Source organism: Chelmon rostratus, chromosome 10 (genome assembly GCF_017976325.1).
Source record: "Chelmon rostratus isolate fCheRos1 chromosome 10, fCheRos1.pri, whole genome shotgun sequence".
NCBI classification, from domain to species: Eukaryota; Metazoa; Chordata; class Actinopteri; order Chaetodontiformes; family Chaetodontidae; genus Chelmon; species Chelmon rostratus.
In genome coordinates, this window is record NC_055667.1 from 11,446,571 (window position 1) to 11,472,865 (window position 26,295).

The 26,295-nt window shown below is 43.1% G+C and overlaps 1 protein-coding gene across 3 annotated transcripts in view; it reads left to right on the plus strand.

The window, feature by feature from the left end:
- The first annotated feature begins 5,497 nt into the window (after positions 1–5,497).
- LOC121613176 (thymocyte selection-associated high mobility group box protein TOX-like) overlaps positions 5,498–26,295 on the plus strand; it is a 75,209-nt gene continuing 54,411 nt past the window's right edge. For all 3 annotated transcript variants that reach the window (XM_041946470.1, XM_041946471.1, XM_041946472.1), the window contains exon 1: positions 5,498–6,131. In XM_041946470.1, coding sequence (XP_041802404.1) covers positions 6,027–6,131 — 105 coding nt within the window. In that variant the 5' untranslated portion in view covers positions 5,498–6,026. The remainder of the gene's footprint in view (positions 6,132–26,295) is intronic.

Below are 26,295 nucleotides of genomic sequence, written 5' to 3' on the forward strand. Positions count from 1 at the left end.
ATGATGCCATGTGTCTCGTTGAGTAGAAGTAAGAATAGGTCCTGTTTTCCGACATGTGCACAAAACATGCACTCAGTCATATGCATGAGGTAAATTGTGTCCAAAATGTGCACAAAAAAAATAAAAAGATAGAAAAGAGCCAATGTGACCGACTTGGTTTGATCACGCATACCAAACGCTGGCAATCCAAACAACACACACTCTCTCTGTTTTTTAGACAATGTTTAGAGGTACAAAACTTTAAGTCACTTGACATTATCACCATGTGCAAATGTTGGCCTTTTTAATAATATGAAAACACTGAGCTAAGCTCCTGCAGACTGCAATACATTCTTCCCCAAATGAGAGATGAAATGCTATAGGCAATTAGAAGAGTCTCTAGAATTTCCTCGAAATGAAGTGCTAAATGAAACGTGGTCAGACTGACAAGTCTGCTCTCTTTTTCACTGAGCTTCTCTGTCTTCCTGCAGCTCTTCATGCAGAGGGGAAAGGTATGCACGTCTCTTTTTACCAAATCAAGAGTCAATGCATGTAAGCCCTGTGGTGATTTTCCTTAATTATGCTTCAGGGTGATTTGCAAGGTGGATGACACAATGAGGACATGATGTCAGTCAAATAATATCCCGGCATTTTTCTTCGCTGCAAGCTCAGATTTACATGCGTGCTGTACCGTATCTGAGTTCTGTTAGGGAGTCAGCATTTTCCATGTATGGAATAAATCAAGAAAAACCACACATGGACATAATCTTTTAGTAGTTCACATGTCAGAGGCTTAAAGTCCTGCAGCAGACTATGGGAGCTGACCTCTGGGGAAACTGGGTCATGACCTCCTTGTCTGCAAAGCTGCATTGAGGACATTATAGGATCGCCCCAACTGTTCCAATCTGGAATTTGGAAAGAAGAAGAGACTGGTTTATGTTTCACTCTGTATTACCACAGTTAAAACAACACTCACCATAGACGGAAAATTACAACTCGCTCTTTTGTCCTCGAGTAAATGAATGATCCCAGAATCATTATCTTAACTGCTGTTTGTGCTCTTGGACCAGATTGTTGACACACTAAGGACACGCTGCTGGTTCCCATGCCCTGCTGAAACAAGCAAGGTCAGTGCGACCTGGCACAGGGGTCAGAGGTCAGCAAGCTGGGCCAGAGAAATGCCCCCAAGTTTCCCTCAGGTGACAAATTGTTGTTTTTGGAAGTCCCCAGGTGTCTCCGTGTACGCTATCGCCCACATCCCAAAAGTATTAGCTGCAGACTTTGAACTTCATACACCAGGAGCAAGACATATTTTTATATGCTTACTCCTTAACTACATACAAAGGGGAGCAGTGAGAGAGAGCCAATGATCTCAATAAATGAATGTTGATACTAAGTAAATGAACAGTCTTTAACATTTATCTCTTACCCTGAGATGCACTTAGCTCCAAATGCCCTGCAGGCTTTGCAGCTCATTACTGCAAGACAGCTGCAGGTACAACAGACAGGTAATGTGTGTTTGGTAATAAGCAACTCACCGAGAGACACTGCTCAAGGTATTTTCTTCCACAGCTCAACAACATTTAGCGGTGAAATAAAACTAAAATAAAATCACATGATTTTGTCTTGTGTATGTTAATGTACTGAACCAAATGTGCTGCTGAGTCTGCATATTTTTAACATACTTTGTAACCTCTATTCATATATCATATGAATGACAGACTTTGTGTATATGGGGGAAATATTATGTACATTTTGAATTTGCTTGGTGAGACCAATGATAACCTAATTGCATCATTTGTATGTACCTTACCAAAGCTGCCCTTTGTCATTACAGTTTGCATGAACAGATCAGATTGTGCTAAATGCTAGATAGTACGAGGACAACATGTACTGCACTTCTGCGGGTGTGGCGTGCTGTACATCAGGAAAACTGGTTTGTCAGAATCTCAGAGAATCTCTGTGGATGAAAACGGTGGGAGAAGACAAGGCAAGTAAGCTGTTCTTATTTCAATCTACTGTCAGCATTACCAACAACAAAACTAACAGTCTAAATTTTATTTTTTAAACATCCTCTTAATCCTGGAACTAGAATTACGGCCTTGTGGTTTTATACCTCTGCCAACCAGTCGAGCTGTGTTTACATGTCTGTCCAGACTCATATAAAATACACAGTGAAGTCTTTGAAGGAATTTCATAAGGAGTTTTTTTTTCCCCCTGTATTGACATGTATGATTACACTGAATAATTTCCAGTGAAAAATGTGCTGTCTTCACTTAGAGATGCTTCATCACATGGTGCAACAACTATCACCTGAAGCTCAATATCAGCAGAACCAGTGAGCTTGCGGTGGAGTACAATGGCTCAAATATGGATGTCGCTGCAAAGAAGCTACAAATTGTAAAGTCTGGATGCTTCACGCGCATCTTCAGCAGCACAGAAGATCTAAACAGTCACCACAGTTTCAAGGTGTGATGCCCAAAATTAGCGTCACCAGTTCAGTGTCTGACCAAATGTGAAGTATTGTCACAATCTCCCTTCCTGTTCTTGAGTTATGATGCTGAATAACGGCCAGAAAAGTGTTTCTGCAGAACATTATGATGTCACAGTGAAGCTGACCTTTGACCTTTTGGACCTCAAATGTCATCGCAGCATTATTTTATCCTATGAGACATTTGTCATAATTAAAGTATGAATCTTTGAGCTACGGCCAAAGAAGTGTTGCGTGTGGTCACAGTGACCTTTGACCACTGAGATCTAATCAGTTGATCACTGAGTCCAGTGAACATTTGTGCCAAATTTGAAGAAATCCCTCAAAGGTGTTCCTGAAATATCACATGGCTGTTCACCCAGTTTGTTTACCCAAACTCCACCAGCTGGCAGCCAGAAACTCGTAATCTGATAATATAGTAAATAAACGTGTCTTAGCTTCATCGCAAGCTCATCATAGTAAGAAATTAAAAACACATTCCTGTCTAACACCCACCTTTTCACCCACTAGACTCTGCTAGACTAAAACATTATGCAATTTCCTTCCGAGACACTTGACAAAGACGTCTCAGTGTTAAAGAAACATTACAATACCTATACAGAAGGCCAACAGCACATGGACACATGCAGCTTCAAGCTGTGTTGTACGGTAATTACTTGATGTTTTGAAAGTGCTTTAATGATGCATAAATCAGGACTGGTGTTGTGTACGGTGCTTTCAGACTGTGAAAAGTTTGTAGTGAAGCCGTTCAGCCACTGCTCAGAACAAGTGGACTCCAACAACGTGAGGCTGTGCTCAATTCTCAGAAAGATCAAACAGCTCCGTGACTAGAGCTGACACAGTTCAATTACTCGAGTTAAATAATGATACAAATGCAAGACTTTTCAGTGCGCATTCATCCTAAGATCATTGTTGTCATGGTTAGAAATCACAGTAATGTTCTGGTAAACACACCCCGTTGTCTTTGAGACACATTAGGACAGCGTGAACTAAACAATGGACGTGGCCATTATGGACGCTTTACAGCAGCGGCTGTTTCCCCGGCCCACACCAGCTCTGCTCAGTTTGCTCTGTGACATGAACTAAACCTCATGGGAGTGTCAAACAGTCCACAAAGTCACAGAGTTTATTGTCACAGCAGCTTTGCAAGTCATCATTTAATGACATCGCAAACCGGTTTCCGGCTTTCTGCTGTAACTTTGGGAAAGAGACGTTCAGCACTCACTTCTTTTCTTAATTTAGCCGTCCAAGGTCACAGAAATATCACGTGCAGATTCAGTTTTGAGACAATTTTCGGTTTAAACTAGCACCATCCTCAGCAGTTCTTTTGTTCTCCCACGCTTTACTCAAATCAGCCATCATTTCTGCAGGACGCACCGACAGCCAAATTATCTTATCTACCTTTCATCTTCCAAATTTTTTCATCTGCATCACATTTTATTTGAGATTAAAGTAGGGCTGCGTCTTTGTGCCGCACTAATTGCCATAGAGCTTCAGTAATTAAAGGACAATAAAGCCTTAGTAGTAATTAGTTTCTCTTGTTTGGTTGCTAGCCCATCAATTGTGCTTCAATAATACTGATCATTAGCATGCGCCTGGGCAGTGAGGGATGCTGGGAAAGGAGCCCTGCACACACAGCACTCCACATTCCATTCCCATGAAGCCATGGCACCGAGCCATGTGGTTAACCCTCTGTGCGCCGGGCCGGGAGAGTGGCAGCCTGTGCCTACCAGCCAAGAAGGCCCACACTGTCAAATAAAGAGGCTGCACTGCAACATAATAGACCTGCTGAAATAATGACCAGCTTTTCACATTTCAGGAGGTTGGGAACATAAGAGCTGCAGCAGTGGGTAGATGCTGCTGTCTTGGTTTGCGTAAAAACAATTGCACCCTTCTCGGTGTGGCATGCTCCTTTATTCACGTCCAGGTTCACCTAATGAAAGCCTGTCTGCAATACTGTTAAGGAGTGATAAAGAGGATATATTATCAGCGCTTTAATGCTGATGCATATGATAAACAGGTCAAATTAGGTATCTTTAAACAGAACAGCATCGGGAGAATAAAGAACATTTCTGTGCAGGCAGGGCGTATGGATTGTGCTGTAAACTGTGGCACAGTAATACCGCCAGGCAGCAGAAAATGTGCTCTGTTCTGTACTTTGCCTTGACATGATTGAAAGACAATGGTCCCATGGATAGGCCATTTCAACATCAAATGTGCATGCACATCACAGGGCAAGGGTGCGCTATCCATCACATTCAGTGAGCTGTCAGAGGCAGCTCTCACAGCCACGGCTCCTCTCCACACACATATGCAACTGCATGGCAATACAAGATTAAACCTCCCCGCACATACTCCACCCTGAGCACGCTATATTTTACACAGTTTTTGTAAGCGCCCACTGTTAGAAGTGTGCTTCGAGTTTTAATTCTTACACATTCTTTTAATTAAAATAAGATGAAAACTAAACAAAAGCAACTTTATTGCTATTGAAATTGATATTCAATTATATATATATATATATGTATATATATATATATATATATATATAACAGAGATTAAACTCGACTTAAAACTAATAAAACATCCCACAGAGTTGTGTTCCTTTGCTTTAACCTTTTCATGACGGTGAAATGAGAGTACAGGCTTCAGGCTACACACTGTGATAGGTTTCCTCTAATCAGGTGATGTCGACATTAAACACAACAGGTTCAGCTTGTAGCCACGAAAATGACAAAACAAAAACGCACGAAAACACGGTGGAACAACAGAAGAGAGGCTCCTCGCAGCCTCCTCCCATCCGCCTTGGCACAATAACCCAAATGGAAGCCTTTATGAAGCACTGATGGAGGCAGAGTGCGCTTTATAATGCACAGCCGTGCACACTACTACATTTCCAGCTAATCAGAAGCGCGCAGTTGCAGAAAGGAGAGCGGTTGCCAAGGCAGCCACCAATCTCCCCTCCCCCTTCTCCCTCCGTTCCTCTTTCCCGTTTATTATCGGCAGAGGTCGCATGGCAGAGGGAAGTCCAACCACTTCTGTACTGGAACCAATGCAAGAATATGCACCTCCATAACAAAGCCCGTGTGGAGCCCTGAGAGCAGTGGGAAAACAGGAGGCTGCACATTTATGAGCTGCTGTTCAGCCGTTTTTTTAAAAGGGGGTTTTAAAAAAGAGAGAGGATCTAAGTTGGAGGTTTTGCTTTAATTTGTTCTGGAGCAACGGGATAGTTTTGCCAACACGTGTGTTTCCATGAAATTTGTCCTCTGCGCTTTGAGTGAGTGAGCGCTTCGCATCCCGGCGCGGGGCTCTGAGGAGGACTGCGCATCTTCAGAGTTGGTGCCGAAGTTCGGCCGCGAACGGATGTGAGGGAAGAGTGCACCGAGTAAAACTCCCCCATTTCTTTTTTTGTGTGCGTGTGTATGTGTGTGTGTGCGTGCGTGCGTGTGTGTGCGTGCGCGCGCGTGTCTCCTGCTTCGGCGCTGTGTTTGCTGAGACAATAGTGAGTCAAAGACGCTGAAAGTGATTTCATGCCTTCAGTCTCGCACAACCTGAGATGGACGTGAGATTTTACCCTGCGCCCCCGGCAAATGTGGGTTCATGCTCTCTACCGACTGATCCAAGTTGTCTGAGCTCGTTGGACTATTACCACTCGAACAAGGTAAATAACAAAACTGTGTGTCCTCGTGCATTGAAACGCTTCATGTCTCACCTGTCTCTCCACATGAGCTCAAAACAGCCTGCAACAATCACGCAGCGCCAAGCGCGTGCTTTGGAGGCGTTTTATCCACTTTAAAAAAAAAAACAAAAGAAAGAAAAAGAAAAAGTCAAGTGTCAGCAAGTGACCTGAGCTGAGATGAGCTGCTTTTAATTTACTCTACAGGACGCAGAATTTGTATTCACTGTTACTTTCGACTGAAAGCTGCAGTCTCTCTGTTTTACTGTTGATAGAAAACATGTAGTCCAACTTTCCCCCTCCCTCTCTAACCAACGTGGTTATTGTGTTATTTCCCCGGTGAGATTGTGCAGTTGTGTTTTGCACGAAGCTGGCATTAAGTGTCCCACCCGATGTGGAATACCAGGGGCTGTATGGAATCCATACTGCCCCGCTCTGCTCTCTGCTCCAACATGATCTTCCCTCTCAGTGATTTCTTACAGCTTTACATGCTTTTTTTCCCCCGCTGGGACTTCAACGATTGAATGAATGTGTGCCAGTGATGTACTGTTAATTACTTTGTAAGGAGAAACCACAGAGTCTGCCTCATAGCTACAAGTACCACTCTTTTCTCTCTCTCTCTGAGCTTTGGCACCCCATGGCTTTTTGGTTTGTGACCTGCACTGACTCCACAGCGAGTGCGCAGGTGGCATTTAAAACAACATTATGAATATTTTGTAGTTTAAATAAATCATCATCCCCCGCGAAAAACAACCCATGCCTAGTAATCCTGTTAGAAAGAAGCGAAGGATGGGGCAACACTAGAAATCTTTAGGTGTGTTAAACTGAAAGCCTGCCATAGGAGATAACAAAAAAAAAAACCCACCACAAAGTCAGATAAGCGCACAGCAAATGTACTAATGAGCTGCACAAACACAAGATATGCCCTGTGGAAACGCTTGGAAAACTATTTTAAACTGTTTAATTAACAGACTTCCAGCCTCCTCTAGCTGCTGCCGCCACTCAGCCATCTGCACTCACAGAATTAGACTTTGTTGTTGCCTTACCGTGGTGGGAATAGTGCAAATCAACAGGCGCTCGCTGTTGACCTGCTGCTGCAGATGAAGTTGTAAGGAGATAAAGATGGTCTGCAGCTCTTTGGCTCGCTCTCTCAGATAAAGATGGCTTTCAGGTATGGCAATGAGGGGAATGATGCACAGTTGGGGATGTTTGTCTTTCGCTGTGTGGGCATTGGAAAATCTCTGTAACTGAATGGAAAATTCCAGTCATCAACAGAAAACATCATCTCCCTGTGCAGGTCTTAAAAAAAATACGTTGCTCAGGTTCGGTAGCACAGAGCTCGTTTGAGTTATATTCAGCCCGAGTAGATCACAGATGAAATAAGGTCCACGTGAAACGTTTACCGACGAGGCCGGTTTACACCTGTGACACACAAATGGGCTCATATAACTGTCTTCTCGGCGCAGGCTATCTTTTTGTAGGTCAGGCGAATTAGGATCATCCTCCATGCGGATAATCCCAAGAATATGCTGATATCCGCACACGGCTCGCATCCTGGAAACAAAGCCACTAGATATTAAGTGTTATAAAGTGCTTTCACGAGGGAGAAAGTGACACCAACTGGTGTCACCGATACAAAAGTGTGGCGCCCCTCAAAATTACAAGTGTTCATTTGAATTATTGAAATCTCCCTTTGCTCGAGGGGGTGCGGGGGAGTCTTTTCCACAAGGGGAGGTATAATTTGCTGTCATCACATGTGTAACACTAACTACCTTCACTAATGCAAATGAGGCCGGGAGCGGCGAGGATTGGTGTCCTGTTAACACAGCGCACGAGGTCAAGTTCCTCTCCTCAAACGCTTGTCAAACTGCCTGTGGCATTAAAGAGACATCTGATTTGTTATGTAGGTACTGTATCTATGGATCAGATCTGCCTGCTGCTGATCATCTCTGACAGGCCCGGTTGGCCAATTTCAAACTCTGCCCAGGTCACTTTCTGAAGCAGCGTGGAGCCAAAAGGCTAATCATAGTACTGAGGTCAACTGTGTTTATGGGCTTACTTTGCATATTTATATGGATCTTTTTTGGTTTGTAGCTGTTTGTTGGTGGATTTGTTGGCTTCTACTTTATCTTGAATATTCTTTTGGGATAATATTCTTGGAAAAGTGTCAAAATGATTTAAATAAAAAGAAGCTTTTGGAAAGATGGCAGTAATTTGGCTAGCGAATTGAGATTTAGCACAATTATTCCTCCGTGGCCGCTCCAGTATCCCTGTTTTTTATTTTTATTTTTAAAGCAATTCACAGGCTGAGAAAACTGCTGTGAAATTTACAGTGTTAATCTGAGTCACACACAAGCTTAATTGGATCAAATGAGCATGTGCTGTTTTTTTTTTCACTTTATAGCCTGTTTATTTGCAGACCTGTTTTGTGCCCGGACACAAGCTCAGTTTGAGTAATTAGCAAGTTTATGTGACTTCCAGGGAACACGTGTGCTGCGTTCATGCCCTCAGCCCATCTCACTCTGCTCATTTAGAGCCGCAGCTTGTTTCACTCATAATCGTTGATGTGCGTGTGTGCTTCTGGATCCATCCTTCCCTTCACCTTACTCAATCTGCTGATAATTACTGCGATCACCAGTCGCCGTGTGAATCACTTCCCTCGCTCAGGCAGTGTTGTCCACGATCAACAAAAACGTCTTGCGAGGGGGAGATGTGAACACTTCCCCAGATTTGGCAGCCAACATCTGTCGTCGGCTGGCGCTTAAAGAGCACGAATCACTCTGCTGGCCAAATCGGTTTGTGCTGAGACTGTATTCCCTGACAAGTTCAGCACTGTGAGGCAGAGAACAGGTGAGGAACGCAAAGAAAGACGTGCTTAAAATGAGCAGAGGCTGCACTTCAAGTGCAGATTAAGATGATTCAGAGTGATCCATAAATAACCCTGAAGATGTCGATACTTTCAATGCTCACTTCATTTCACTCTGAGTGTGCATGTCTTTTATTACGGTGCTGCTCTCCCACAGCCAAGGAGAAATTACACAGAACAATACCATTAGAACAGCTTTGTGCTCTGATGGCGATATTGAAGGGTCTCATGTTATAATGCCTTCTGCTGCCTTAATGGCTGCATTGTACATGTATTACTCATACATAATTTGCACTTTATGCGCCGCAGAAAGCTCTGAAAGTGTGCGTCTCGTCTTATGCAACATGTACAGCTTTAATTGCGCTGTGGCAACTTGTTTGTCAGCCACTTTTAGTTTGCTCTGTGAAATGGGAACACCGCGTCTGCTCCTTTATTTGAATACCTTAATCAAACAGTGCCGACTGCTGCTGCTGTTGCTGCTGCTGCTGCAGCTGAGGTGAGGTGCTGCTCACAGTACAGCAATAGCATGGAGCATAGAGAGAGTAGGCCCTGTGTTTATACATCCAAGCCCCACCCAGCTCATATATCCTCCCAACAACTGATATCTGCTAAGATATGGCCTGACTGAAGAGCTGGCTTTGTTAGTTGGTGGTCTCCTCCTGCTCAGATAAGCTGGGGAATGATGCACTCCATTTGAATGCCTTATCGTAGTTTTATTTTTTTATTACAGGGCTGCCTTGTGTGTGCTGTGCAAAGGTTTGAGTGCTTTGCGTTAACATATTCAGTCAGTTCCCATCAACTGGTCGTCCTCAGGTGAGACAAGCTCTTAAATAAGCACAGTCATGTTAATTGTTAGTTTTGGATGCATGCACAAGGGTTATTTTTAATACCTCAAGTCCTTAAACATGGCTGATAAATTAACCAGTCCCTGTGATGCAGGCTGCAGTATTATGTTCATGTTGAGTGGTGTTGTCGCTATTAGCTAATGGCAAACTCTGTGGTATGTGACAGAGAGGCAAAAAGGGAGAATCAAAGGATGAGCGAGAGTCAAATGGGTTGAAGTAATCAGTGGCCCAGTATGGGGACAGCGTGTGTATATGTGTGTGTGTGCGTGTGAGAGCGTGTGTGCGTGCCTGCACATGCTAACTCGGGGCCATTCAAGCGTTTTGCTGACTACGGAATCACAATCACAATTGCTTTCATAGCCCCGTGCAGAGGAAGGCCATGCATACCACAGTAAGGGCCGGTGACACACAGCGAGCGGGGGCAAAAACAGCCACTAAATCATATTCTCCCTGCCCCGACACACGGAGGAGATTTCTAATGGGGATTCCAACCATTTGAAATCATTTCAATGAAACTGGAATTGGCTCTGACATTGGCTGAGTCACAGAGTCAGCATATGGCACAGAGATTTCTTGCCATATATAAGTTTTTTTTTCTTTCACTTAGGTGACTGTGTGAAGTCTTTTCCCGACTGACCACAAGGTGTCTGCATCTGTTTTTTTTTTCTGTCTTTGTTTTGGGGATTTTTTTAGATAAATATTGATGAGAGGAAACGAGTGACTCAATACAGTAATATCACATGCAGGACCACGAATAGCTTTTCCACTGTTTAAATGCCCTATGTGTCTTTGTCTGGCCTTGAAATGTTTGTGTTTGATGTAGGTTATGACAGTGACAGTATGAATGTGTGTGTGTGTGTGGTAGTGGTGGAGGCGGGGGGGCTGCCCATGTGCTAATTATTGGCCCTGGCAGTGCTAAGCTACTTGCTCGTTGGTGGGTAGCAGCGCGTCCCCCTCAGCGTCTGTTACCGTAATTAAGACCAGCCGCCCCAGTGTAGTGTGCTTACATTAGTCAGCCCGGGCCTTCCCATGGGGCAGTGCGGCGGCATTCTCGTTCTTACTGCAGAAGAAGAAAGAGAAAAAAACAGAGCCAGCACCTGCTGCAGAGTAGACCCCTGGGTGTTTAGTTAAATGTTGATTATGTTTGTTAATGGCTGCAAACACTCAGAAGGAACGACGCGTGACAGTGTGGTTAGATTGATGGGCAAAAGATCTACTTACCTACCTACCTACCTACCTACCTACCTACCTATCTGTCTACCTTTCTATCTTGGTGAGTTCCTCAGTTCCGCGGAGGTTTGTCATCTCTCTCTTCTAATAATTAAACATGCATTTGTTGCAGTTGTACTGTTTTTTTGGCGGTTTAAGTTCAGCTGCACTGACAAGCCTGCTGGAGCTTTGAGCTCTCCCCTCGTGAGATTTTAACATGAGACCTCCAAGTAACTGCGATTTTATTTTGTTTAGTATTAGAAAACAAAGGAAACCCCCACCCAGAGGACATTTGGGAAGCTGCAACGTACAATATAGCACATATATTGTACATCTGCACTCATAAAGAACCCAGCCAGCGTCTCTGTACTGAAGGCGAACAAATGTAGACAAATAGGACAGAGTGCCTCTTTCTCTCAGCCATGTACAGTATATGTATGTGCACACTGTGTGTGTCACTGAACTGATAAGTCAATTAATTGATTAGTCAGTTGACAGAATGTGCTTGTCTGATTTATGTCACTGTCAATGGAAACTCTTTGAGTGTTACTGTTGCTTGGGGACAAAAGCCATGTGAAGTCAGCTTCTTGGGCTCTGGGACATAATTCATTGATAAAAGAATGAACAGAATCAGTGATTAAAATGGTCAATAGTCACAGCCCTAATATGTCCACAGCATGCTTCCTATAGCCCCATGTATGCAGTGGCTGTATGTATGATATGCAGTATGTATTTATCTATTTATCTGTCAGTGTATGTATGTATGTATGCACTGTGCTGTATGCACCGTGCTGTATGCACCGTGCTGCCTGTGCTGTATGTATGTACTGTATGGAAGAGGCTGGACGCTGGACAAACATTCCCAGTTGTCTCAGCTTCCTGAGGTATGTCCTGTGCAAACACCATGGGCCATGGTATAAGCTCCTTGCCAGGGATTTAAGGCTCTTTCCCTCCCTTGTTTTCACTGAATATCCTTTACAAATATTATCGGCCTGGTGTCAGTGCCATGCTTGCACTGCAGCCTGAAGGGACAGCACCTATATGAAAGTTCAGTTTAATGGTCCAGGCCCAGACTATCACAGAAACGGTACATGTATGTCCAGCGATCTGAGTATTTTTCTGATCTGAGACTGTGCTTGGATCAGTCTGATTGTTGTGGGAGTTAAATGATAAACCTTTTTAGGTTGCGTTCACTAGCAGGTCTTTAATTTCTAACCTGTGGGCTGGTGTCTTCCATTAGTTCATTGACATGCATTGATTTGGACCGCCAGAGGTTTCCACTTGAGGAAGACAGGGCTGATAAATCCATAAGATCCTGAATTTGCTCTCTTTCCTCTTTCCCCAGCTGTGACTGTCTCGCCTTGTCCCTTGTCTGTCAGGAGCATGTGTTTATTACGTGTGACATATTTAGCAGGCAGATATAATTGCCTGTGGAAGGCTGTAATCGTCTGCGTCCAATTCAGTCAGCAGAGACTGCGGGAGCCCACAGAGCCACCGAGGTAATCAAACTGTGGCTCATTCTTCCTCTTTGAGAGCTAATGATGAGCTCCATGATTGTTTACAATGGGCAGAGAGAGAAGTGTGACAGAAAGTACAGGGGTAATACCATGGTTTCAGTTCTTATGCTGTTATCTTTGGTTTAAGACACGGGAATCCACTGAAACTGGGAGAAATGGAAAAGTTGCTGTACAGTTGTGCATAGAGAAAGGAATAGAGATAGACGTTAAAGAAAAAGGGAGGCAGAGAGGTTAGAGGAGACTTGTGGGTTGAGAAAAGGGAGGGAAAGCGAGCAAAAGAGGCCCTCTCTTTGTGTTGTCGACCTATTTAGGCTCAAGCTGGCCAAGAGCCTCATTGATGAGTGATGTCGCTAAGAAAAACAAACAGGGGAAAGAAAAGCAGCATTTTGGGAATTATGGTATACGATCAACAGCTATCAAGGACTCTGTCTTTCTCTTAACTAGGCCTCGACAACCTCACAGCAGCTAAGGGTTGTTAACACACAGGAAAGGGAAACTTGAGCAGATCTTTTTATAGAATTGTTAATAACACAGTAGACAGTAGTGAAAAACCGTTGCCTAAAGCAGCACTTACTGGCACAACCCACGTCAACCAGGCACGTAAGTATACTGTATGTGCATGTGTGTGCATGCATGATTTTGTATGTGTTGCTGGCACCTTAGCAATGATGACAGGCCTGGCAGTAGTGGTACCACATGGTAGAAATATTTAAAAGGTAAAAGAAGTTTTACAGCAAGTACAGCAAAATATACCATCAAAAATATATGTACCCCTGTCTGTAAATTACATTTACGATGACCAGTTTGTAAGATTATGGCAGAAATACAATATTTGTTTTCATTGGTGCACAATCACCTGAAAATAAGAATTGTTGTGCTTTTGTTACCTTAGAATGAGCTCTTTATATAACAGACGGAGCTGGACATCTTCCTCGGCGTCATGTTTCTACAGTAGTCCAGAATGGACAAATCAAACACTGGCTCTAGAGAACACCTTTCGAGTTTTTCATGAGTTTCGTGGCCTCTGTAGGTTCTCCTGCATGCTTTGAAGGGGAGGGGTGAAGCGAGGTGTGTTCAGTTGGTCGCAATTTGCAACCTCATCACTGGATGCCACTAAATCCTACAACTGCACTGCAGTTCACATGGAGATATTGTACTTTTTACTCCACTACATTTATATTATATTAAGCTGAAATACAATGCATTTTTTATATTAAATTTTTTATATTGGTTTTGAATCTTGGGCTTGTGGCACCTTACATGAGTTCCACCATAGAGTGACTTCCCTTTTACCTAAATGACTGCTTTAGGGTCAGACAGGTAATGCTGTCCAGTATTTCACAAAAGAAAAGCTAGACAGAAGTCCACAAGATGAAGATCTATGTATCAGAACTTTTTTTCTTCTTGGCCTGTTAACTCACCCGTTAAATCATCCCATCTTCCTCAGATTCTGAGGCTCTGCAGGTAAAACAGCAACAGGTACCGTGAGTCCAGTTACTTAGCAAAGGCATCGGGAATGTCATAACCAGGAACAAATGTTTGTGGCAGCAGGGCAGGGAAAGGGAGTGAAACTGAGAGATGGTCATGTTTTATTAAGCCTGATAATGCAGCCTAATCTGTGGCTCGGGTTACACAGTGCTTTGTGGGTAATTAGAGATCATGTCATATGCCTGGCCTGCTGAAAAATTGCACTCCGCCCTAATCCCCTCCTATCCGCCTTTCACCCGCCACCACCCTTCTTCTCCCTCTTCATTCTCTCCCTCACACAAAAAAACCCTGCATGCTTCCAAATGAGCTGGCTTCCTGTCAGGAAAATGCACAAGTAAACAAACATGGCAGCCATACTTCAGGTAGCTAGTCATCAGAAAGTCTATACCTTGCTGCAAGACACTTGGAAATGTGCTTATGTGCTCAGAATTCAATAAGAGGAAGTCGACGGTGGAGCACTTTGTGGTTTGTTTTGTGGAACTTGTTAGATGAATGACTAATGCCTCCTGGCAAGTGCCCCAGGTTTACTATTACCAAAACAATGGCACTTGATACAGAGCACCGTAGCCTTGGTTTTCACACAGACAGGAGCTCAGGCTGCTGTTTTCTTTTGAACCCTAAATGCTGACTGCCCATTCATGCAACATCCCCCGAACACAGAGACGCACACAAAGGAAATTCTCAACTGACACAGTGACTTGTTGAAAAAACAACAGCTGCTTTCATCGCTCATTGTCCCCAATTTTTCCATTGTTAAAAACCGAGAAACGCTTCCCTTTCTCTGCATCTGGATTGGGCTATCACTACGTGTAAAACAGCAGCCATGTTGACATGCAGTTATATAATTACTGGCTTTACTGGGATTCTGACAGCAACTCCATTCCGCTGTCTGCGTATCAGGTGGAAAATAATGATGAAAACAGCTCTAGAGCAAAAGCAGCTGCCTCCCACCATAAACTCTAAAAACTGCATAGGTGCAAAGACGGGATGAAAAGCAGGTTTAAACTGTAACCCACTGAGTTGAATGCGTGCAGTGTTTCCCCTAAAATTTTTGTCACGCCTGGTGGTTTGTGCAAAAAATCCCCTTTACATAAAGGAAGCCATGAAAGCGATAATAAAACCAGCCATATAGAAAAAGTATGCATTTATCTCCTCTGTATCTCACTGCCAGCTCATAAACATCCTACAGTATGAGCTGTATGAGTCATTGAAGGAAAAGTATCAGTAAACTGTTTTGAATTTTATCATTATGAGTACACACGATAACAGCATTGTCACAGAGAGCAGCCGCAAATAATTAGCAGCACTTCTGTGATGTTTGGTCATCTGCCCTCACACTGAACTCATTAACCTCCACCGGAGGAGGTCTAATGAGTGATCATCTATTCAGACATGGAGGAGATGAAGGCACAGCGTTTCGTAGGGATATCTGTTCGTATTGCTGCCATGTGGGAAGTGAGCTCTCAAACAGCTCATATACCATCAGGCTTCACATTTGCATAAAAAATGCAAAACTGAGCTATATTCAAAGCGCTCAAGTAGCACGGTGATTATTGGCAGAACTAGAAGGCTTTTAGGAGTTGAGGTAGCTAATAGCTACCAGCGCTTCCTCGTCTCAGTCTGCGTGTAGGTGTTTGTTGTGGATGTTTAGGAATCAGAGACAAAAAAAATGAAGCGGGAAAACAACAGAGTCGTTCAGGAGGAGGTGAACTGGACTCATGAGGCCAGATCAGCTTGTGTCAGTGTGAGATGTGAGGAATTTTGACGCCTATTTCCTGTTTCTGCTGATTGGCTCTGGGGGCTGTCAATCAGTGGTTGTGGATCAACCCCGTAGACAAAATGTTTTTGTTTGAATGTGTTGTCAGTGTTTTTAAACTTGTGCGACAGAACCAGGCGTTACTAGTTGACATGGTTCTCTCTCAGGCTGCCTCTGGTGCAAGTGTTGCTTTCCTATTTGGCTCCTTTATTCCTGCTAATCCTGCAATAATCCACCTCGTTGACAGTATTCTCATCAGAAGAAATTTAAGTGCAGGCTAACTTTTCTGTCGGCCAAGATGCCCTATTACAACTGCACGCCTTTCAAACCCTGCAGGACCACACACACACACACACACACACAAACACACACACAAACGTGTGGGGTCATATACACGCACTCACATTTACACCTCTGAATCTCCCACCATCCAACCACAGACACACACACACGCGCACACACTCATCGCACAGCTTCAAGGCATTTCATTTCCTCTCCTCCTATGACAACACCACAATATAATGGGACATGGTGTCACGTGACGAGAGCGAGTACATGGAGCGATCAAATCGCTCTCTCTGTCTCTCTCTCTCTAGCTTGAAGGGCAGAACGGTCAGTCGTTACATAAACTAGAGTTGGTTCAATTACTGAAAAATGTGCTTTGTGTCCTTGTCATAAGCAGAGTGATGAAGCAGAAAAAAAAAAAATAAGTTGCTTCAGGATTTTGATGAAATACCTTCCTTTCTGTGCTCACTCCATGGAGCCATACTGTGGTGAGGCTACAATACGATGAAAATCCAAGTGGCGCTACTTCATGTTTTGTGTAAACTTACCTTTATTGTCAGCTAAATGACTGCATGGGGCTGCACTATGAGAGCGCTCTCAGCCTGACCAGTAGAGATGCCATAGATATGGAAAATTTACACAAATGAAATTCTTATCAGATGTGTGCACCCTCCATCTCTAGGAAGTGACAAAGTAAAATTCATGAGTGAAGTACCAAACAGTCCCCTAAATGCCTCTCGGATTACCTTCGGTGTCCTTCAGTGGAAATGACCAGCAGGGTTGCACTAGCATTGAGCATGTAGCTTACAACATCTCACTGCTGATGTTAACCTTTACTACAGTTGCTTCTTAAAATCAGGAAGAAAAAGCAGCAGTTATTTTATCCCTCACTCCTCCTCACAGCCGACGCTATTAAACCATTTCTGCCTTTGCAGTGACTTAAATGTTTTTGGGGTTTTTTTTGTTTGTTTTGGTGTACAGGGCTGTTTCAAGCAGTTAATTCTTCATACATTCAACTTTGTGGTGACCCTTACTCCAGGTATTCACTGTGTTCTGCAGCACAGTACCATCGCACAGTTTTCAGATGAGCCTGTAATTAAGTCATCTCGGAGCCTTGAGCTGAGACCAATTTGCCACTAATTGTCCCGAGTTTTAATTTCTAATGGAATAAGGGCCAGAGGGAATGCTGCCTAATGAGATGCAGTTACTAGTTAGCTTGTGTGTGTGTGTGTGTGTGTGTGTGTGTGTGTGCTGTGTTTGTGTGTGCGCTGTGTGTGTGTCTGTGTGTTCTTTTATCTGTTTACTGTAACTGCCATTGCCCTGCTGAATAGAGAAACAACAGTGAGTAAAGCGAGATGTTCCGTTTTGATTCCATCACTTTGTTTCTGTTTATGCTACAGAGCACTCAGGTTGTCTCTCGTCCGTCCAAACTGTGAATTTACACATAATAAATAGTAAATGCACCTCGAATTGATTGTACATCGGCGGTAGAGTCAGAATCTGCCTTTTAGCAATACCTACTCCCTTTTCTACAAACTGAGGAGAGCCCTCTCTTAATAACTGTGTGACAATGGAGAACCTTCCAAAAGTGAGAAGTGCTTTTTGCCCCTGGCACTCAAGTTATTGCTCAGAAAGCGTGGCTCTAGACTGGGACTGGAAGGGCTGTTTACATAGCCTTGGGAGTGTTTGTGTCATGATTTAGATTCCAGGCATTTCAACATCCAAATAAATCAGTTTAGACTTCTAAGGACAAATAAACCTCCAGAAGAAGAACTGGGTCAGCTGTGTTTAAAAATCTGCAAGGTAGTCTTATCTCTACAGCTCGAGCCACTTTCTTTTCAATTATTGCAGGCAAAGGAAGTGGGAGTCAGAGTGCACTGGGTGTCTGTGGTTAAGTATATTGGCGATAGGGATGATTATCTTTACAGTAAATTGCCTTGCCATGTTTGTATTTGTTGCATTTTGAGTGTTATTGCACTTCATTAGGTCTGTGGTTTTAATGATGGCACACACACACGCATACACACACACGCACCCGACAGCCAGCTTGTCCTATGAGGTGCTACAAAGTGAACAACTTTGGCAAAAACGACAAGAGAAAGAAAAGCGTGCGAGCACCCCAGAAGACACATGACTACATGAATCTTTCAAACACCTCGCTGTAATTTTTCTACCTTATCGCTTTCGAGTGGAGTTTGCTTTTGCGACTGACTCAAGGCCCTTCCTCTTATTGTTTCAATATGTCAGAGCATTGTTTGAATGAGGTCACCCATTACCGATCTGGCCCGGGGCCAGCTTGACTTCAGCTGATTTAATTGAATCTACGACATGAGTCAAATTCAAACAAGCAGAGACTGCTTTGCCATGACAGCCTCATTACTCCACATTAAGAACTCATTTCAAAATGCATTGTGACTTTGGGCTTGACAAATGGTGAAAAGGGATGAAATCAAATAAGTGAGTGCATTTTTGGAAGACTACTCTTGAAGTGCTCTGGCTGAAAATATTCCAGTACTGTACATGTATTATAGGAAAGCCAAAATACAGTCTCTCTGCTATTTTGTATAAGTTAATGCGAATGCCTTCTGGGTTAGAGTGTTCCCGTGTTTGCCGTCTGCAGTAATGGAATGACATTCAATGCCATTTTCCCTCTTAAATGGAATTTTTGTCAAAGCGTTATGAATTCAACCTGCCTTGTCACTCAAGCTGCAGACAGTGCTGAGAGAGGAGAAAATATGCGAATGAAACCTTTCTCTGCAGATTTTACTGTTAGCTGTGAGCGGACCAAATAATGACGCCTTTATCACATCTACCGTACAACAAACAAAGAGGGCTTTCTTGTGACATACCACAAGACGGGATATCGGGCAGTATAATGATATACATTATGTTTATAACGCACGCACAACATTCACAGCATCTCAGCAGCATGCTAGCTGCATTTCAGCATTTCATCAGCTCGAACCTCGACTAAATTTCTCAATTAAGCACGCATTCTTTGAGAGCCACTGGCAGCTCGGCCAGAGCTCGCGGGGGGAAAAAAAAAGTACAGCAGGCTCAACGTGCCAGGGCCTCCCTCCACAATAGGGAAGGAAATGTTGAGGCTGCGAGGGCTGTGGAGTGGAGATATGGCAGTGTTTGCTTAGGGCTAGGTATCGGGCACAAAAACAAACATGGCCGCCCTTAATGAGCCTGTTTGCCTGCCAAAGGTAAAGACAGCTGTTGTCTCTCGCCACAATGGGACAGGCCTCAGTGCCACAGAGCACGGAGGAGCACTCTGCGTCCCCATAGTAACGCTCACCTTGTGTGCACTCGAGAGGAAACTTATTAAGCCCTCTTCGCAGATAAATAGTGAGTAAAATGTACATTGTGAGGCCATACGGCACTTTCATAAGGTCTGACTGTGCAATGAAGAGGTTTATAAAATCTTGTCTTTAGAGCGGTTGAAGTGAAATTGGCTTGTGGGAGTGTGAACGGCTGTGCACTGAGGACAGACATCTGACATACTCATAACATTAGCAAGTGAGAGTTGAGAAACTGCGGCTTTCTCTTTTCGATAAAGCGGAACACGTGTTATTGGACTGTTCGAGAGGCCGTGCTCACTTTGCTTTTTCTGCATCCGTCTTTCACGGCTGGAGAAAATCTCTCTAAAATCTCTTCTGGTAAAAAAAGAAAAAAAAAAGAAAAACTAGTGGCTTCTCAAAAGGACACTAATGCACAGGGATATAGGCAAAGTGGGGGGTACTGAAACCTAGAAAAGCACTTTTCTCCTGTATGAGAAAATTAATACATTCTAGCCGTACCTGTCCAACTGAATCAGTGCTGACAGCTTGCTGCACTCCACGGCCAGTTTTAGAGTGTGGAGAGTGAGTGAGATGACTGCACAGGCATTTTGTTGAGAGGCGAGCAGCCCAGTAAGAAAGTGCGAACATTAAAGGTCCAACTGTCATTTGCATCAGGGTGGCTTCTGTTGAAACAAAGCCCCCCCAGCCCCCCCCGCTTTCCTGCCATTGTTTACAGTACAGTCTGAGCTACTGAATGGATGACATTTTTTTTCCAATATCACCCTGGCTTCTGACAAAAGGACTCACAATGTCACAGATAAACAGAAATGTTGTATATATGGATGAGTGTGCTGTGTAATTTCTTTTTTTTTAATCAGATAAGCCCGTTAGTTAACTGTCATTACATATAGAATAAACAGAGCACATGCATTAAGGGAGAAATATCTCACCTGGATATAAAAATAAAAATGGATTTATGAAAACTGGTGAAAAAATGATAGCAGTGTTATTTGTGTGTGTGATTATATTTATGTTCATACACATGTTTGAGTGTTAAAGTGCATTTCAACCATTTTCAGATCATACAAGGATTTCTTTTACTTTATTGCTTCCGTGTTTGCTCGAGATAGATTTTGCTACTAGTTAGAGTTAACTTTGATGATGCAGATAATTAAGAGTGGGAATCGTGCTCTTGAATTAGGTGTTAACCGTTCTGCAAAACTGACGCAAGTCTCGTGTTTGAATAAGATTATGGGAATCTTAGTCACACACACAAAAAAAATCTTTAAAAGCTAGTGGGATTTAGCTTTTCTTTTCACTGTGCACTTTAAAAAAAACATTACATTTGCTGTAAAAGCTCAAAGTGCATTTTCTGTTTGGCTTTTTCAAAGAAATTCCACACAACTCAACCGCTGCTGTATTGTGACTGGGTTGAAAATGTCCCAGACCACATGTTTGACACCACAGTTCCTGTATGATGACTAGTGATGTGACTTTTTGTCATTTTCTGTCCTACATCTTTGCATGAACACACACACACACACACACACAGGCCACAGCTCCTCTTTGGTTAAGCTCTCTGGGGGAAGTGTTGGTGTATGCTGCTGCGCATCAGGATGTGAACAATGTTTTTACCTTCTTTGGCAAGGTATGACCCCACATGATAATGGAACTAATTATATCGTGACAATAGATGCACAGTCCAGGAATAGATGCACAGCGTGGGGTTTTTATTTGCACAGACATTTCTTGGAGGCAGAAATGATGCTTGGTTCATTTAAACCTCGTTGGGTGGAGCTAAGAAACCACTCAGACCTGCAGTGATAGAAAGTAATGACTAAGTTGGCCAACTGAAAAAATGACCTATATTAAACTTTCCAGGTTAGCTTAGCTTAATTTACAGCTCAAACATAGGAAAGTTGTGTTAGCAAGCACCATGAGATAGCTTCTAAAGTCATGAATGCTATGTTCATGAATGTTTTTTTTTTAATGGTAGAGTTGCATTTATTTTTTAGTTTATATTTGATGCTTTGCTGTTCAGTTTCGTGTTTACGGTAAAATAAAAAGTTGCTTGATGGCACCCTTTCATTGAGGTTTAGCTCAGAAGCTAACACACCGCCTTCATAGCTGCCTTACAGAAATATCAGTTTAACGTACAACAATCTCTAATTAATGAACCATTTTGACAAATGGAGATTTTTTTTTTTTTGCAGATGCAGTTATTTGTGCACCTCTCTGCACAGTTAAGATTCTATATTTTCACTTATAACATCATCACCCCTTTGTCAGAGACACCCTGCTTGCTGCGTGCATCCCTGGTTGTAATCTGTTAGCACTTCCCCCCATTTGTTTGCTGCAGTGTCTTTCAATTAAACGGCAGGGCCAGTTTTTTCAGAGATTTTGTTTTCGAGTGACTCCCCAGAGAGGGAGCAGAGGAAATGGCTGAACACATCAGACACATTTGTCTTCTCTGCTTAGTTACCTTGTAGGGGGAAGATGGTGATACCCATTTCCTCCGTCTAATGTGTTTGCTTTTACACCCTATGCCAAGTGTCAACATGCAGCTTCTTGACAGTCATTTTTCATTTGGTGCAAGTAGCCGGGTTGAATGAGCCAACGCGTGGCTCTGCTCTGGCTTTTTCCCTTCCTTTATCAGCCGGTTGTTGTTTTTAAGGTGGCAAACTTCTAACACGTTTCAGGTTAAAAGTGCACTAGTCAGAGATTATTACTTAATAGCCTTGGCTGGTTGTTGATTGAGAATAAAAAGCCAATTATCATAATAGGATATGGGACATAATGACAGAATTAAATGAGTGTGACAGACACACAATAGGCCTGCTCTGTCATCGCCTTAGCCCAGCTCGCTTATTAGAATTAATCTGTCCTGATTAAAAATGCAAATGGCTCAAAGTCATTGACAGAGTTTACATGTTTTTATAACATTTAACTGATTTAATTACATGGAAAATGAAATGGTGGGATGTGCGATTGAATTTTTTTGTGTGTGTGTGTGTGTGTGTGTGTGTGTGTGTGTGTGTGTGTGTGTGTGTGTGTGTGTGTGTGTGTGTGTGTCGTCCCCCTCCTGCCGGTTGCCACAGAGAGATGAATATTCTCTGATGCCAGGAAGAGAAGGTAATGAGATTAGTGCTCTCCCTCTCTCTGTTTCTCTCTCCATCTCTGCCTTTCAGAAGCTGATGGTTTGCTTCATCGAACCAAGAAGAGCTGTTTTATTGTTATCACTGAAAACATTTTATCTTGGTCTCTGAAGCACCTACTGTATTGTGTGGGCAGAGAGCTTCACAAAATTTAAAGAGTTTCCTCCTACAGTGTATCATTTCAGAAGACCACTATATGATGTATAGCTGGGGGGGGGGCGGAGGAAGGAACATATTCTGATTCCTCCTGCTGTTGTTTTTCATGCTCAAACAGACATTCAGAGGAAGGATCAGGAGTCTTAACAAACAGTAATTGTTTATGTGTATATGGCATGCTTTCACCTGTTCCAGTTTAACACCAGGAAGGTGTTTCTGCCTGAAATTTGTCACATTGCATGAAAAAAAAAAAAACATTTGCCCCTTTTTTTGTTCTAATTGTGTCAAACTGTTGGCAGAAACAAAACAAAAGATGTGGCTGTGCATCAAGCTCAAGATTAAAATGAGAAACAAAAAGGTGCCTTAAACGGATCATCTCTTTTTGTGCAGTCAGTGTATCGTCAAAATGACCTGCTCGAGTGCGACCAGCCAGTTCCTGTTTTCAGACTATATTCAGACTGTGTGCACCTTGTACTGCCAGCTTGTTAAAAGTGCAGATTGATAGTTTTGCTTACTTGTAACATGCTCTGTGTTTTTGCACCTTTCAGCCGTGGTCGTAAAAACCTGCTCGCATGCGGTGGACATCCTGTGGGGGAGGAAATTGATTTTGCTGGGTTTGTTTGTTCTAGACCGACAGGCGACATGCTTTTTTTTTTTTAAATCTCGTTACATTTCAGCCTGATCGTTTTATTGGTGTATTAACATGTTTTATGGCTGCCATGACTTTATAGCTTTTTCAGAATACTCTTATTTGAGCCAATTATAGAAGGTCTGCGATGTGCAGGAGAAGGCATTTGGAAGTTCCAGAACGCTTTTACATTTGATTCATGTGAATGGGCCAGATGTTCCGTTTTGATCTTGATGTGTTGTGTCTATGCCTCCGTTGCACCGTCTCCCACCCACCTTGCCTTACATCATCATCAGCAACGCAGTTATTCAGTGTGTAATACCGAGATGTCAAGCTACAAAGGGGTCCGAGGCTGCGAGCACGCTGTGAAAAAATCTTTTTATTTAAACACCATTTATTTTGCAGCCGGGGGGAAAAAAAAAAAAAAAGCCACACAGAGCTAAAACTTTGTGTTGACAGGACAGGATCAATTCCAACTGCGTGTCCGTACATCAGCTCAATGTGTTGAAATGGAAAGTATGCTATCGATCTGTGTGCATTAGTGCTCTACAGTAACATAAGCAATGAGTGGCAGAACAAAAGAGCCACTGTGCGTCACGCTGGAGGAGAGGCTCAGTACAAAGAGGACAGTTAACTTCATGCAGTCTATTGGCATTTCATTGTTTATCATTTCAAGTCCAAACGTATATTTGTCTTTCATAAAAGAATTTTAGCCACTCACACACATCTGGAAGTGATTCTGAATAGCTTGAAATATATAGGCCTAATATACTATTTTGCCCTGCAGACAGAAAGGTTCTTAAAGTATATTGTAGTAAAGTGCTGAAAAAGACTGTGATACGGCTTGACATTAAAAGGCTAAGAAAGCCACCCAAGCCTTCTGTAACAGAGGCCAGGCAACACAGCTACATCCAGGAAAAAGAAGTTGCTCATTTATATCTCGACGAGTCGCCCTCACTCACAACTGCACCGTCTTATGAGGCTGGAGAGCATACATCCTGCGCTGATATTTCTCCTCTTCCAACTCGTACTTTCCCTCTAGGGACAAAACACAATTACTCCATTGTGCCACACAGTGCAGTATATCACATTCTGCACATTTCAGCGGGAGAAAAGACGCAGTGTTGTGCTGGGGCATAATGGCATCATGATAAATATGCTTTAGAGGAGGAGGGTAAGGGTTGGAGGAGGAAGGGTCACTGTGAGGGCAGAAATTGAATGAACTTTAGCGTGGTGATTGGATTAGTGTATTGTAAACAAAGGGTTATTTCTGTAAATATCCTAATCCTGGATTAAAGGCAAACAAACCGCGGACAGCGAACTAAGAAATGTCTCTAATACTTGGGCTGAGTGTCCGCTTTAGTATGTCAACATGTATCTAACATGCTATATAGTGGAAACTACCTTTTAATTCATGAGCTGCAAAAGGAGACACAGTACCTTGGATAGGAAGACAAAGATCCGCGACCACATCTGAGAGAGACGCAGTTAGACCAACAGCGTCAGGGCCTTTTCAGTAAGTGCACCGTTCCGCCGTACCTACACACTGATGACAGGAAACGTGGTGGTGACAAGGAAAACCCTGAGATGCCACACCGAGGGGTAAAAATAGGCCACTTGGCACGAGAGGCAGCAAGAGAGTGGGAGGAGAAGAATCAGAAAGAGGGGAAAATCGGTGCGCTGTGTCTCCATGTAGGGACTTTCTCCTGCAGGCCCGAGATAAGAAACTTCTCTCTTTAATGTTGGCAAGTTGTTAGATCAGTCTCATTCTCGCTTGTTCTCGCTCAGAGGAACAATGAACACCTCTCTCTTTGAGTATACAGTCTGCGCCTCCTACACCTTCAGTTTGAAAAGCTGCCCACTTTAACCTATCGCCACCTGAAGTGTGTTACAAATCTCCCTTCCTAACAGTGTCGGTGATATTTCTTCTAAACTTTGACCCAGGAAAAACCCACATTTCGTGTTGGTCGAGGGTCATCGCATTTTTTCTCACCCAGGTCCATTACAGGTTACTCAACACTGGTGGAGATCAAACACTTAGGCTTTCAGTAGCAGTCTGCTATAGGGCTGGATGCTGAACCCAAAGATGCTTTAACATGTGAAGTGTAAAGTGTCACATGAACCAAACTGCTGCTCCGGATGTGTTGAATCTATAAAAGCAGCATTACAAGGACCACCACAGTCCTTTTAATTTCATATAAAATTCAACAGCGGATCTCAAACTGGGGGTCAAGACCCATCAAGTGGGTCTTAAGATAAATCTGAAGGGTCAGAAGTGATTAATGGTTTAGGAAAGAAAGGGAATACAGTTCAGCTAAAGTAACGATTCATTTTTGCTTTAATTCTTGTATTAAATTTCAAGTGTGTCTTAAAACCTTATTCACTTTGTAACAGTTCTTGTTTGCTGTTTCTCCTCTTCATCGTCATGAGATCCCTTCCTAATGTGCTGCAGGTGATGGAGAACAAAATCTGCAATCCTCGTTCTTTGCAAAAATGTATTCAGTTTATCTGAAGCGTCTCGGATGCACATGAGTGTGTTTCTTTTTGTTGCCGTCCTTCCACTGCAAGTCAGCAGGGAAACGCCGTCCGAGGAAACACAAAGTGGGATTTTTGCACTAAAAAGGCTGTACCTGGAAGATAACCGCTTGATTTGACTAACGCAGACTGCTGCAGCCTCGTGTTTGCTTCAGATAAACTTTGGGAAAGGAGCTTTTAATGGCCAGAATTTGTGGCCGCGTGCAGCCTGTGACAGGCAGACGCTGCTTCATATTAAGGGCTTCCAAACCAAAAAGGCTCTGACTCTGTTTTTGTGCGTTCAAGTAGTCTAATAATTCACATTCAGTGTCCTGTATCATGCACCAGGCTTATGTGTAAAAGATGTGTGACGGTCAAGTCAGCCTGCTCTAAGCAGGTCGCCGTGTCTCAGCTAGCGGTCGAGCTGGAACAGCCAGCCACAGTCC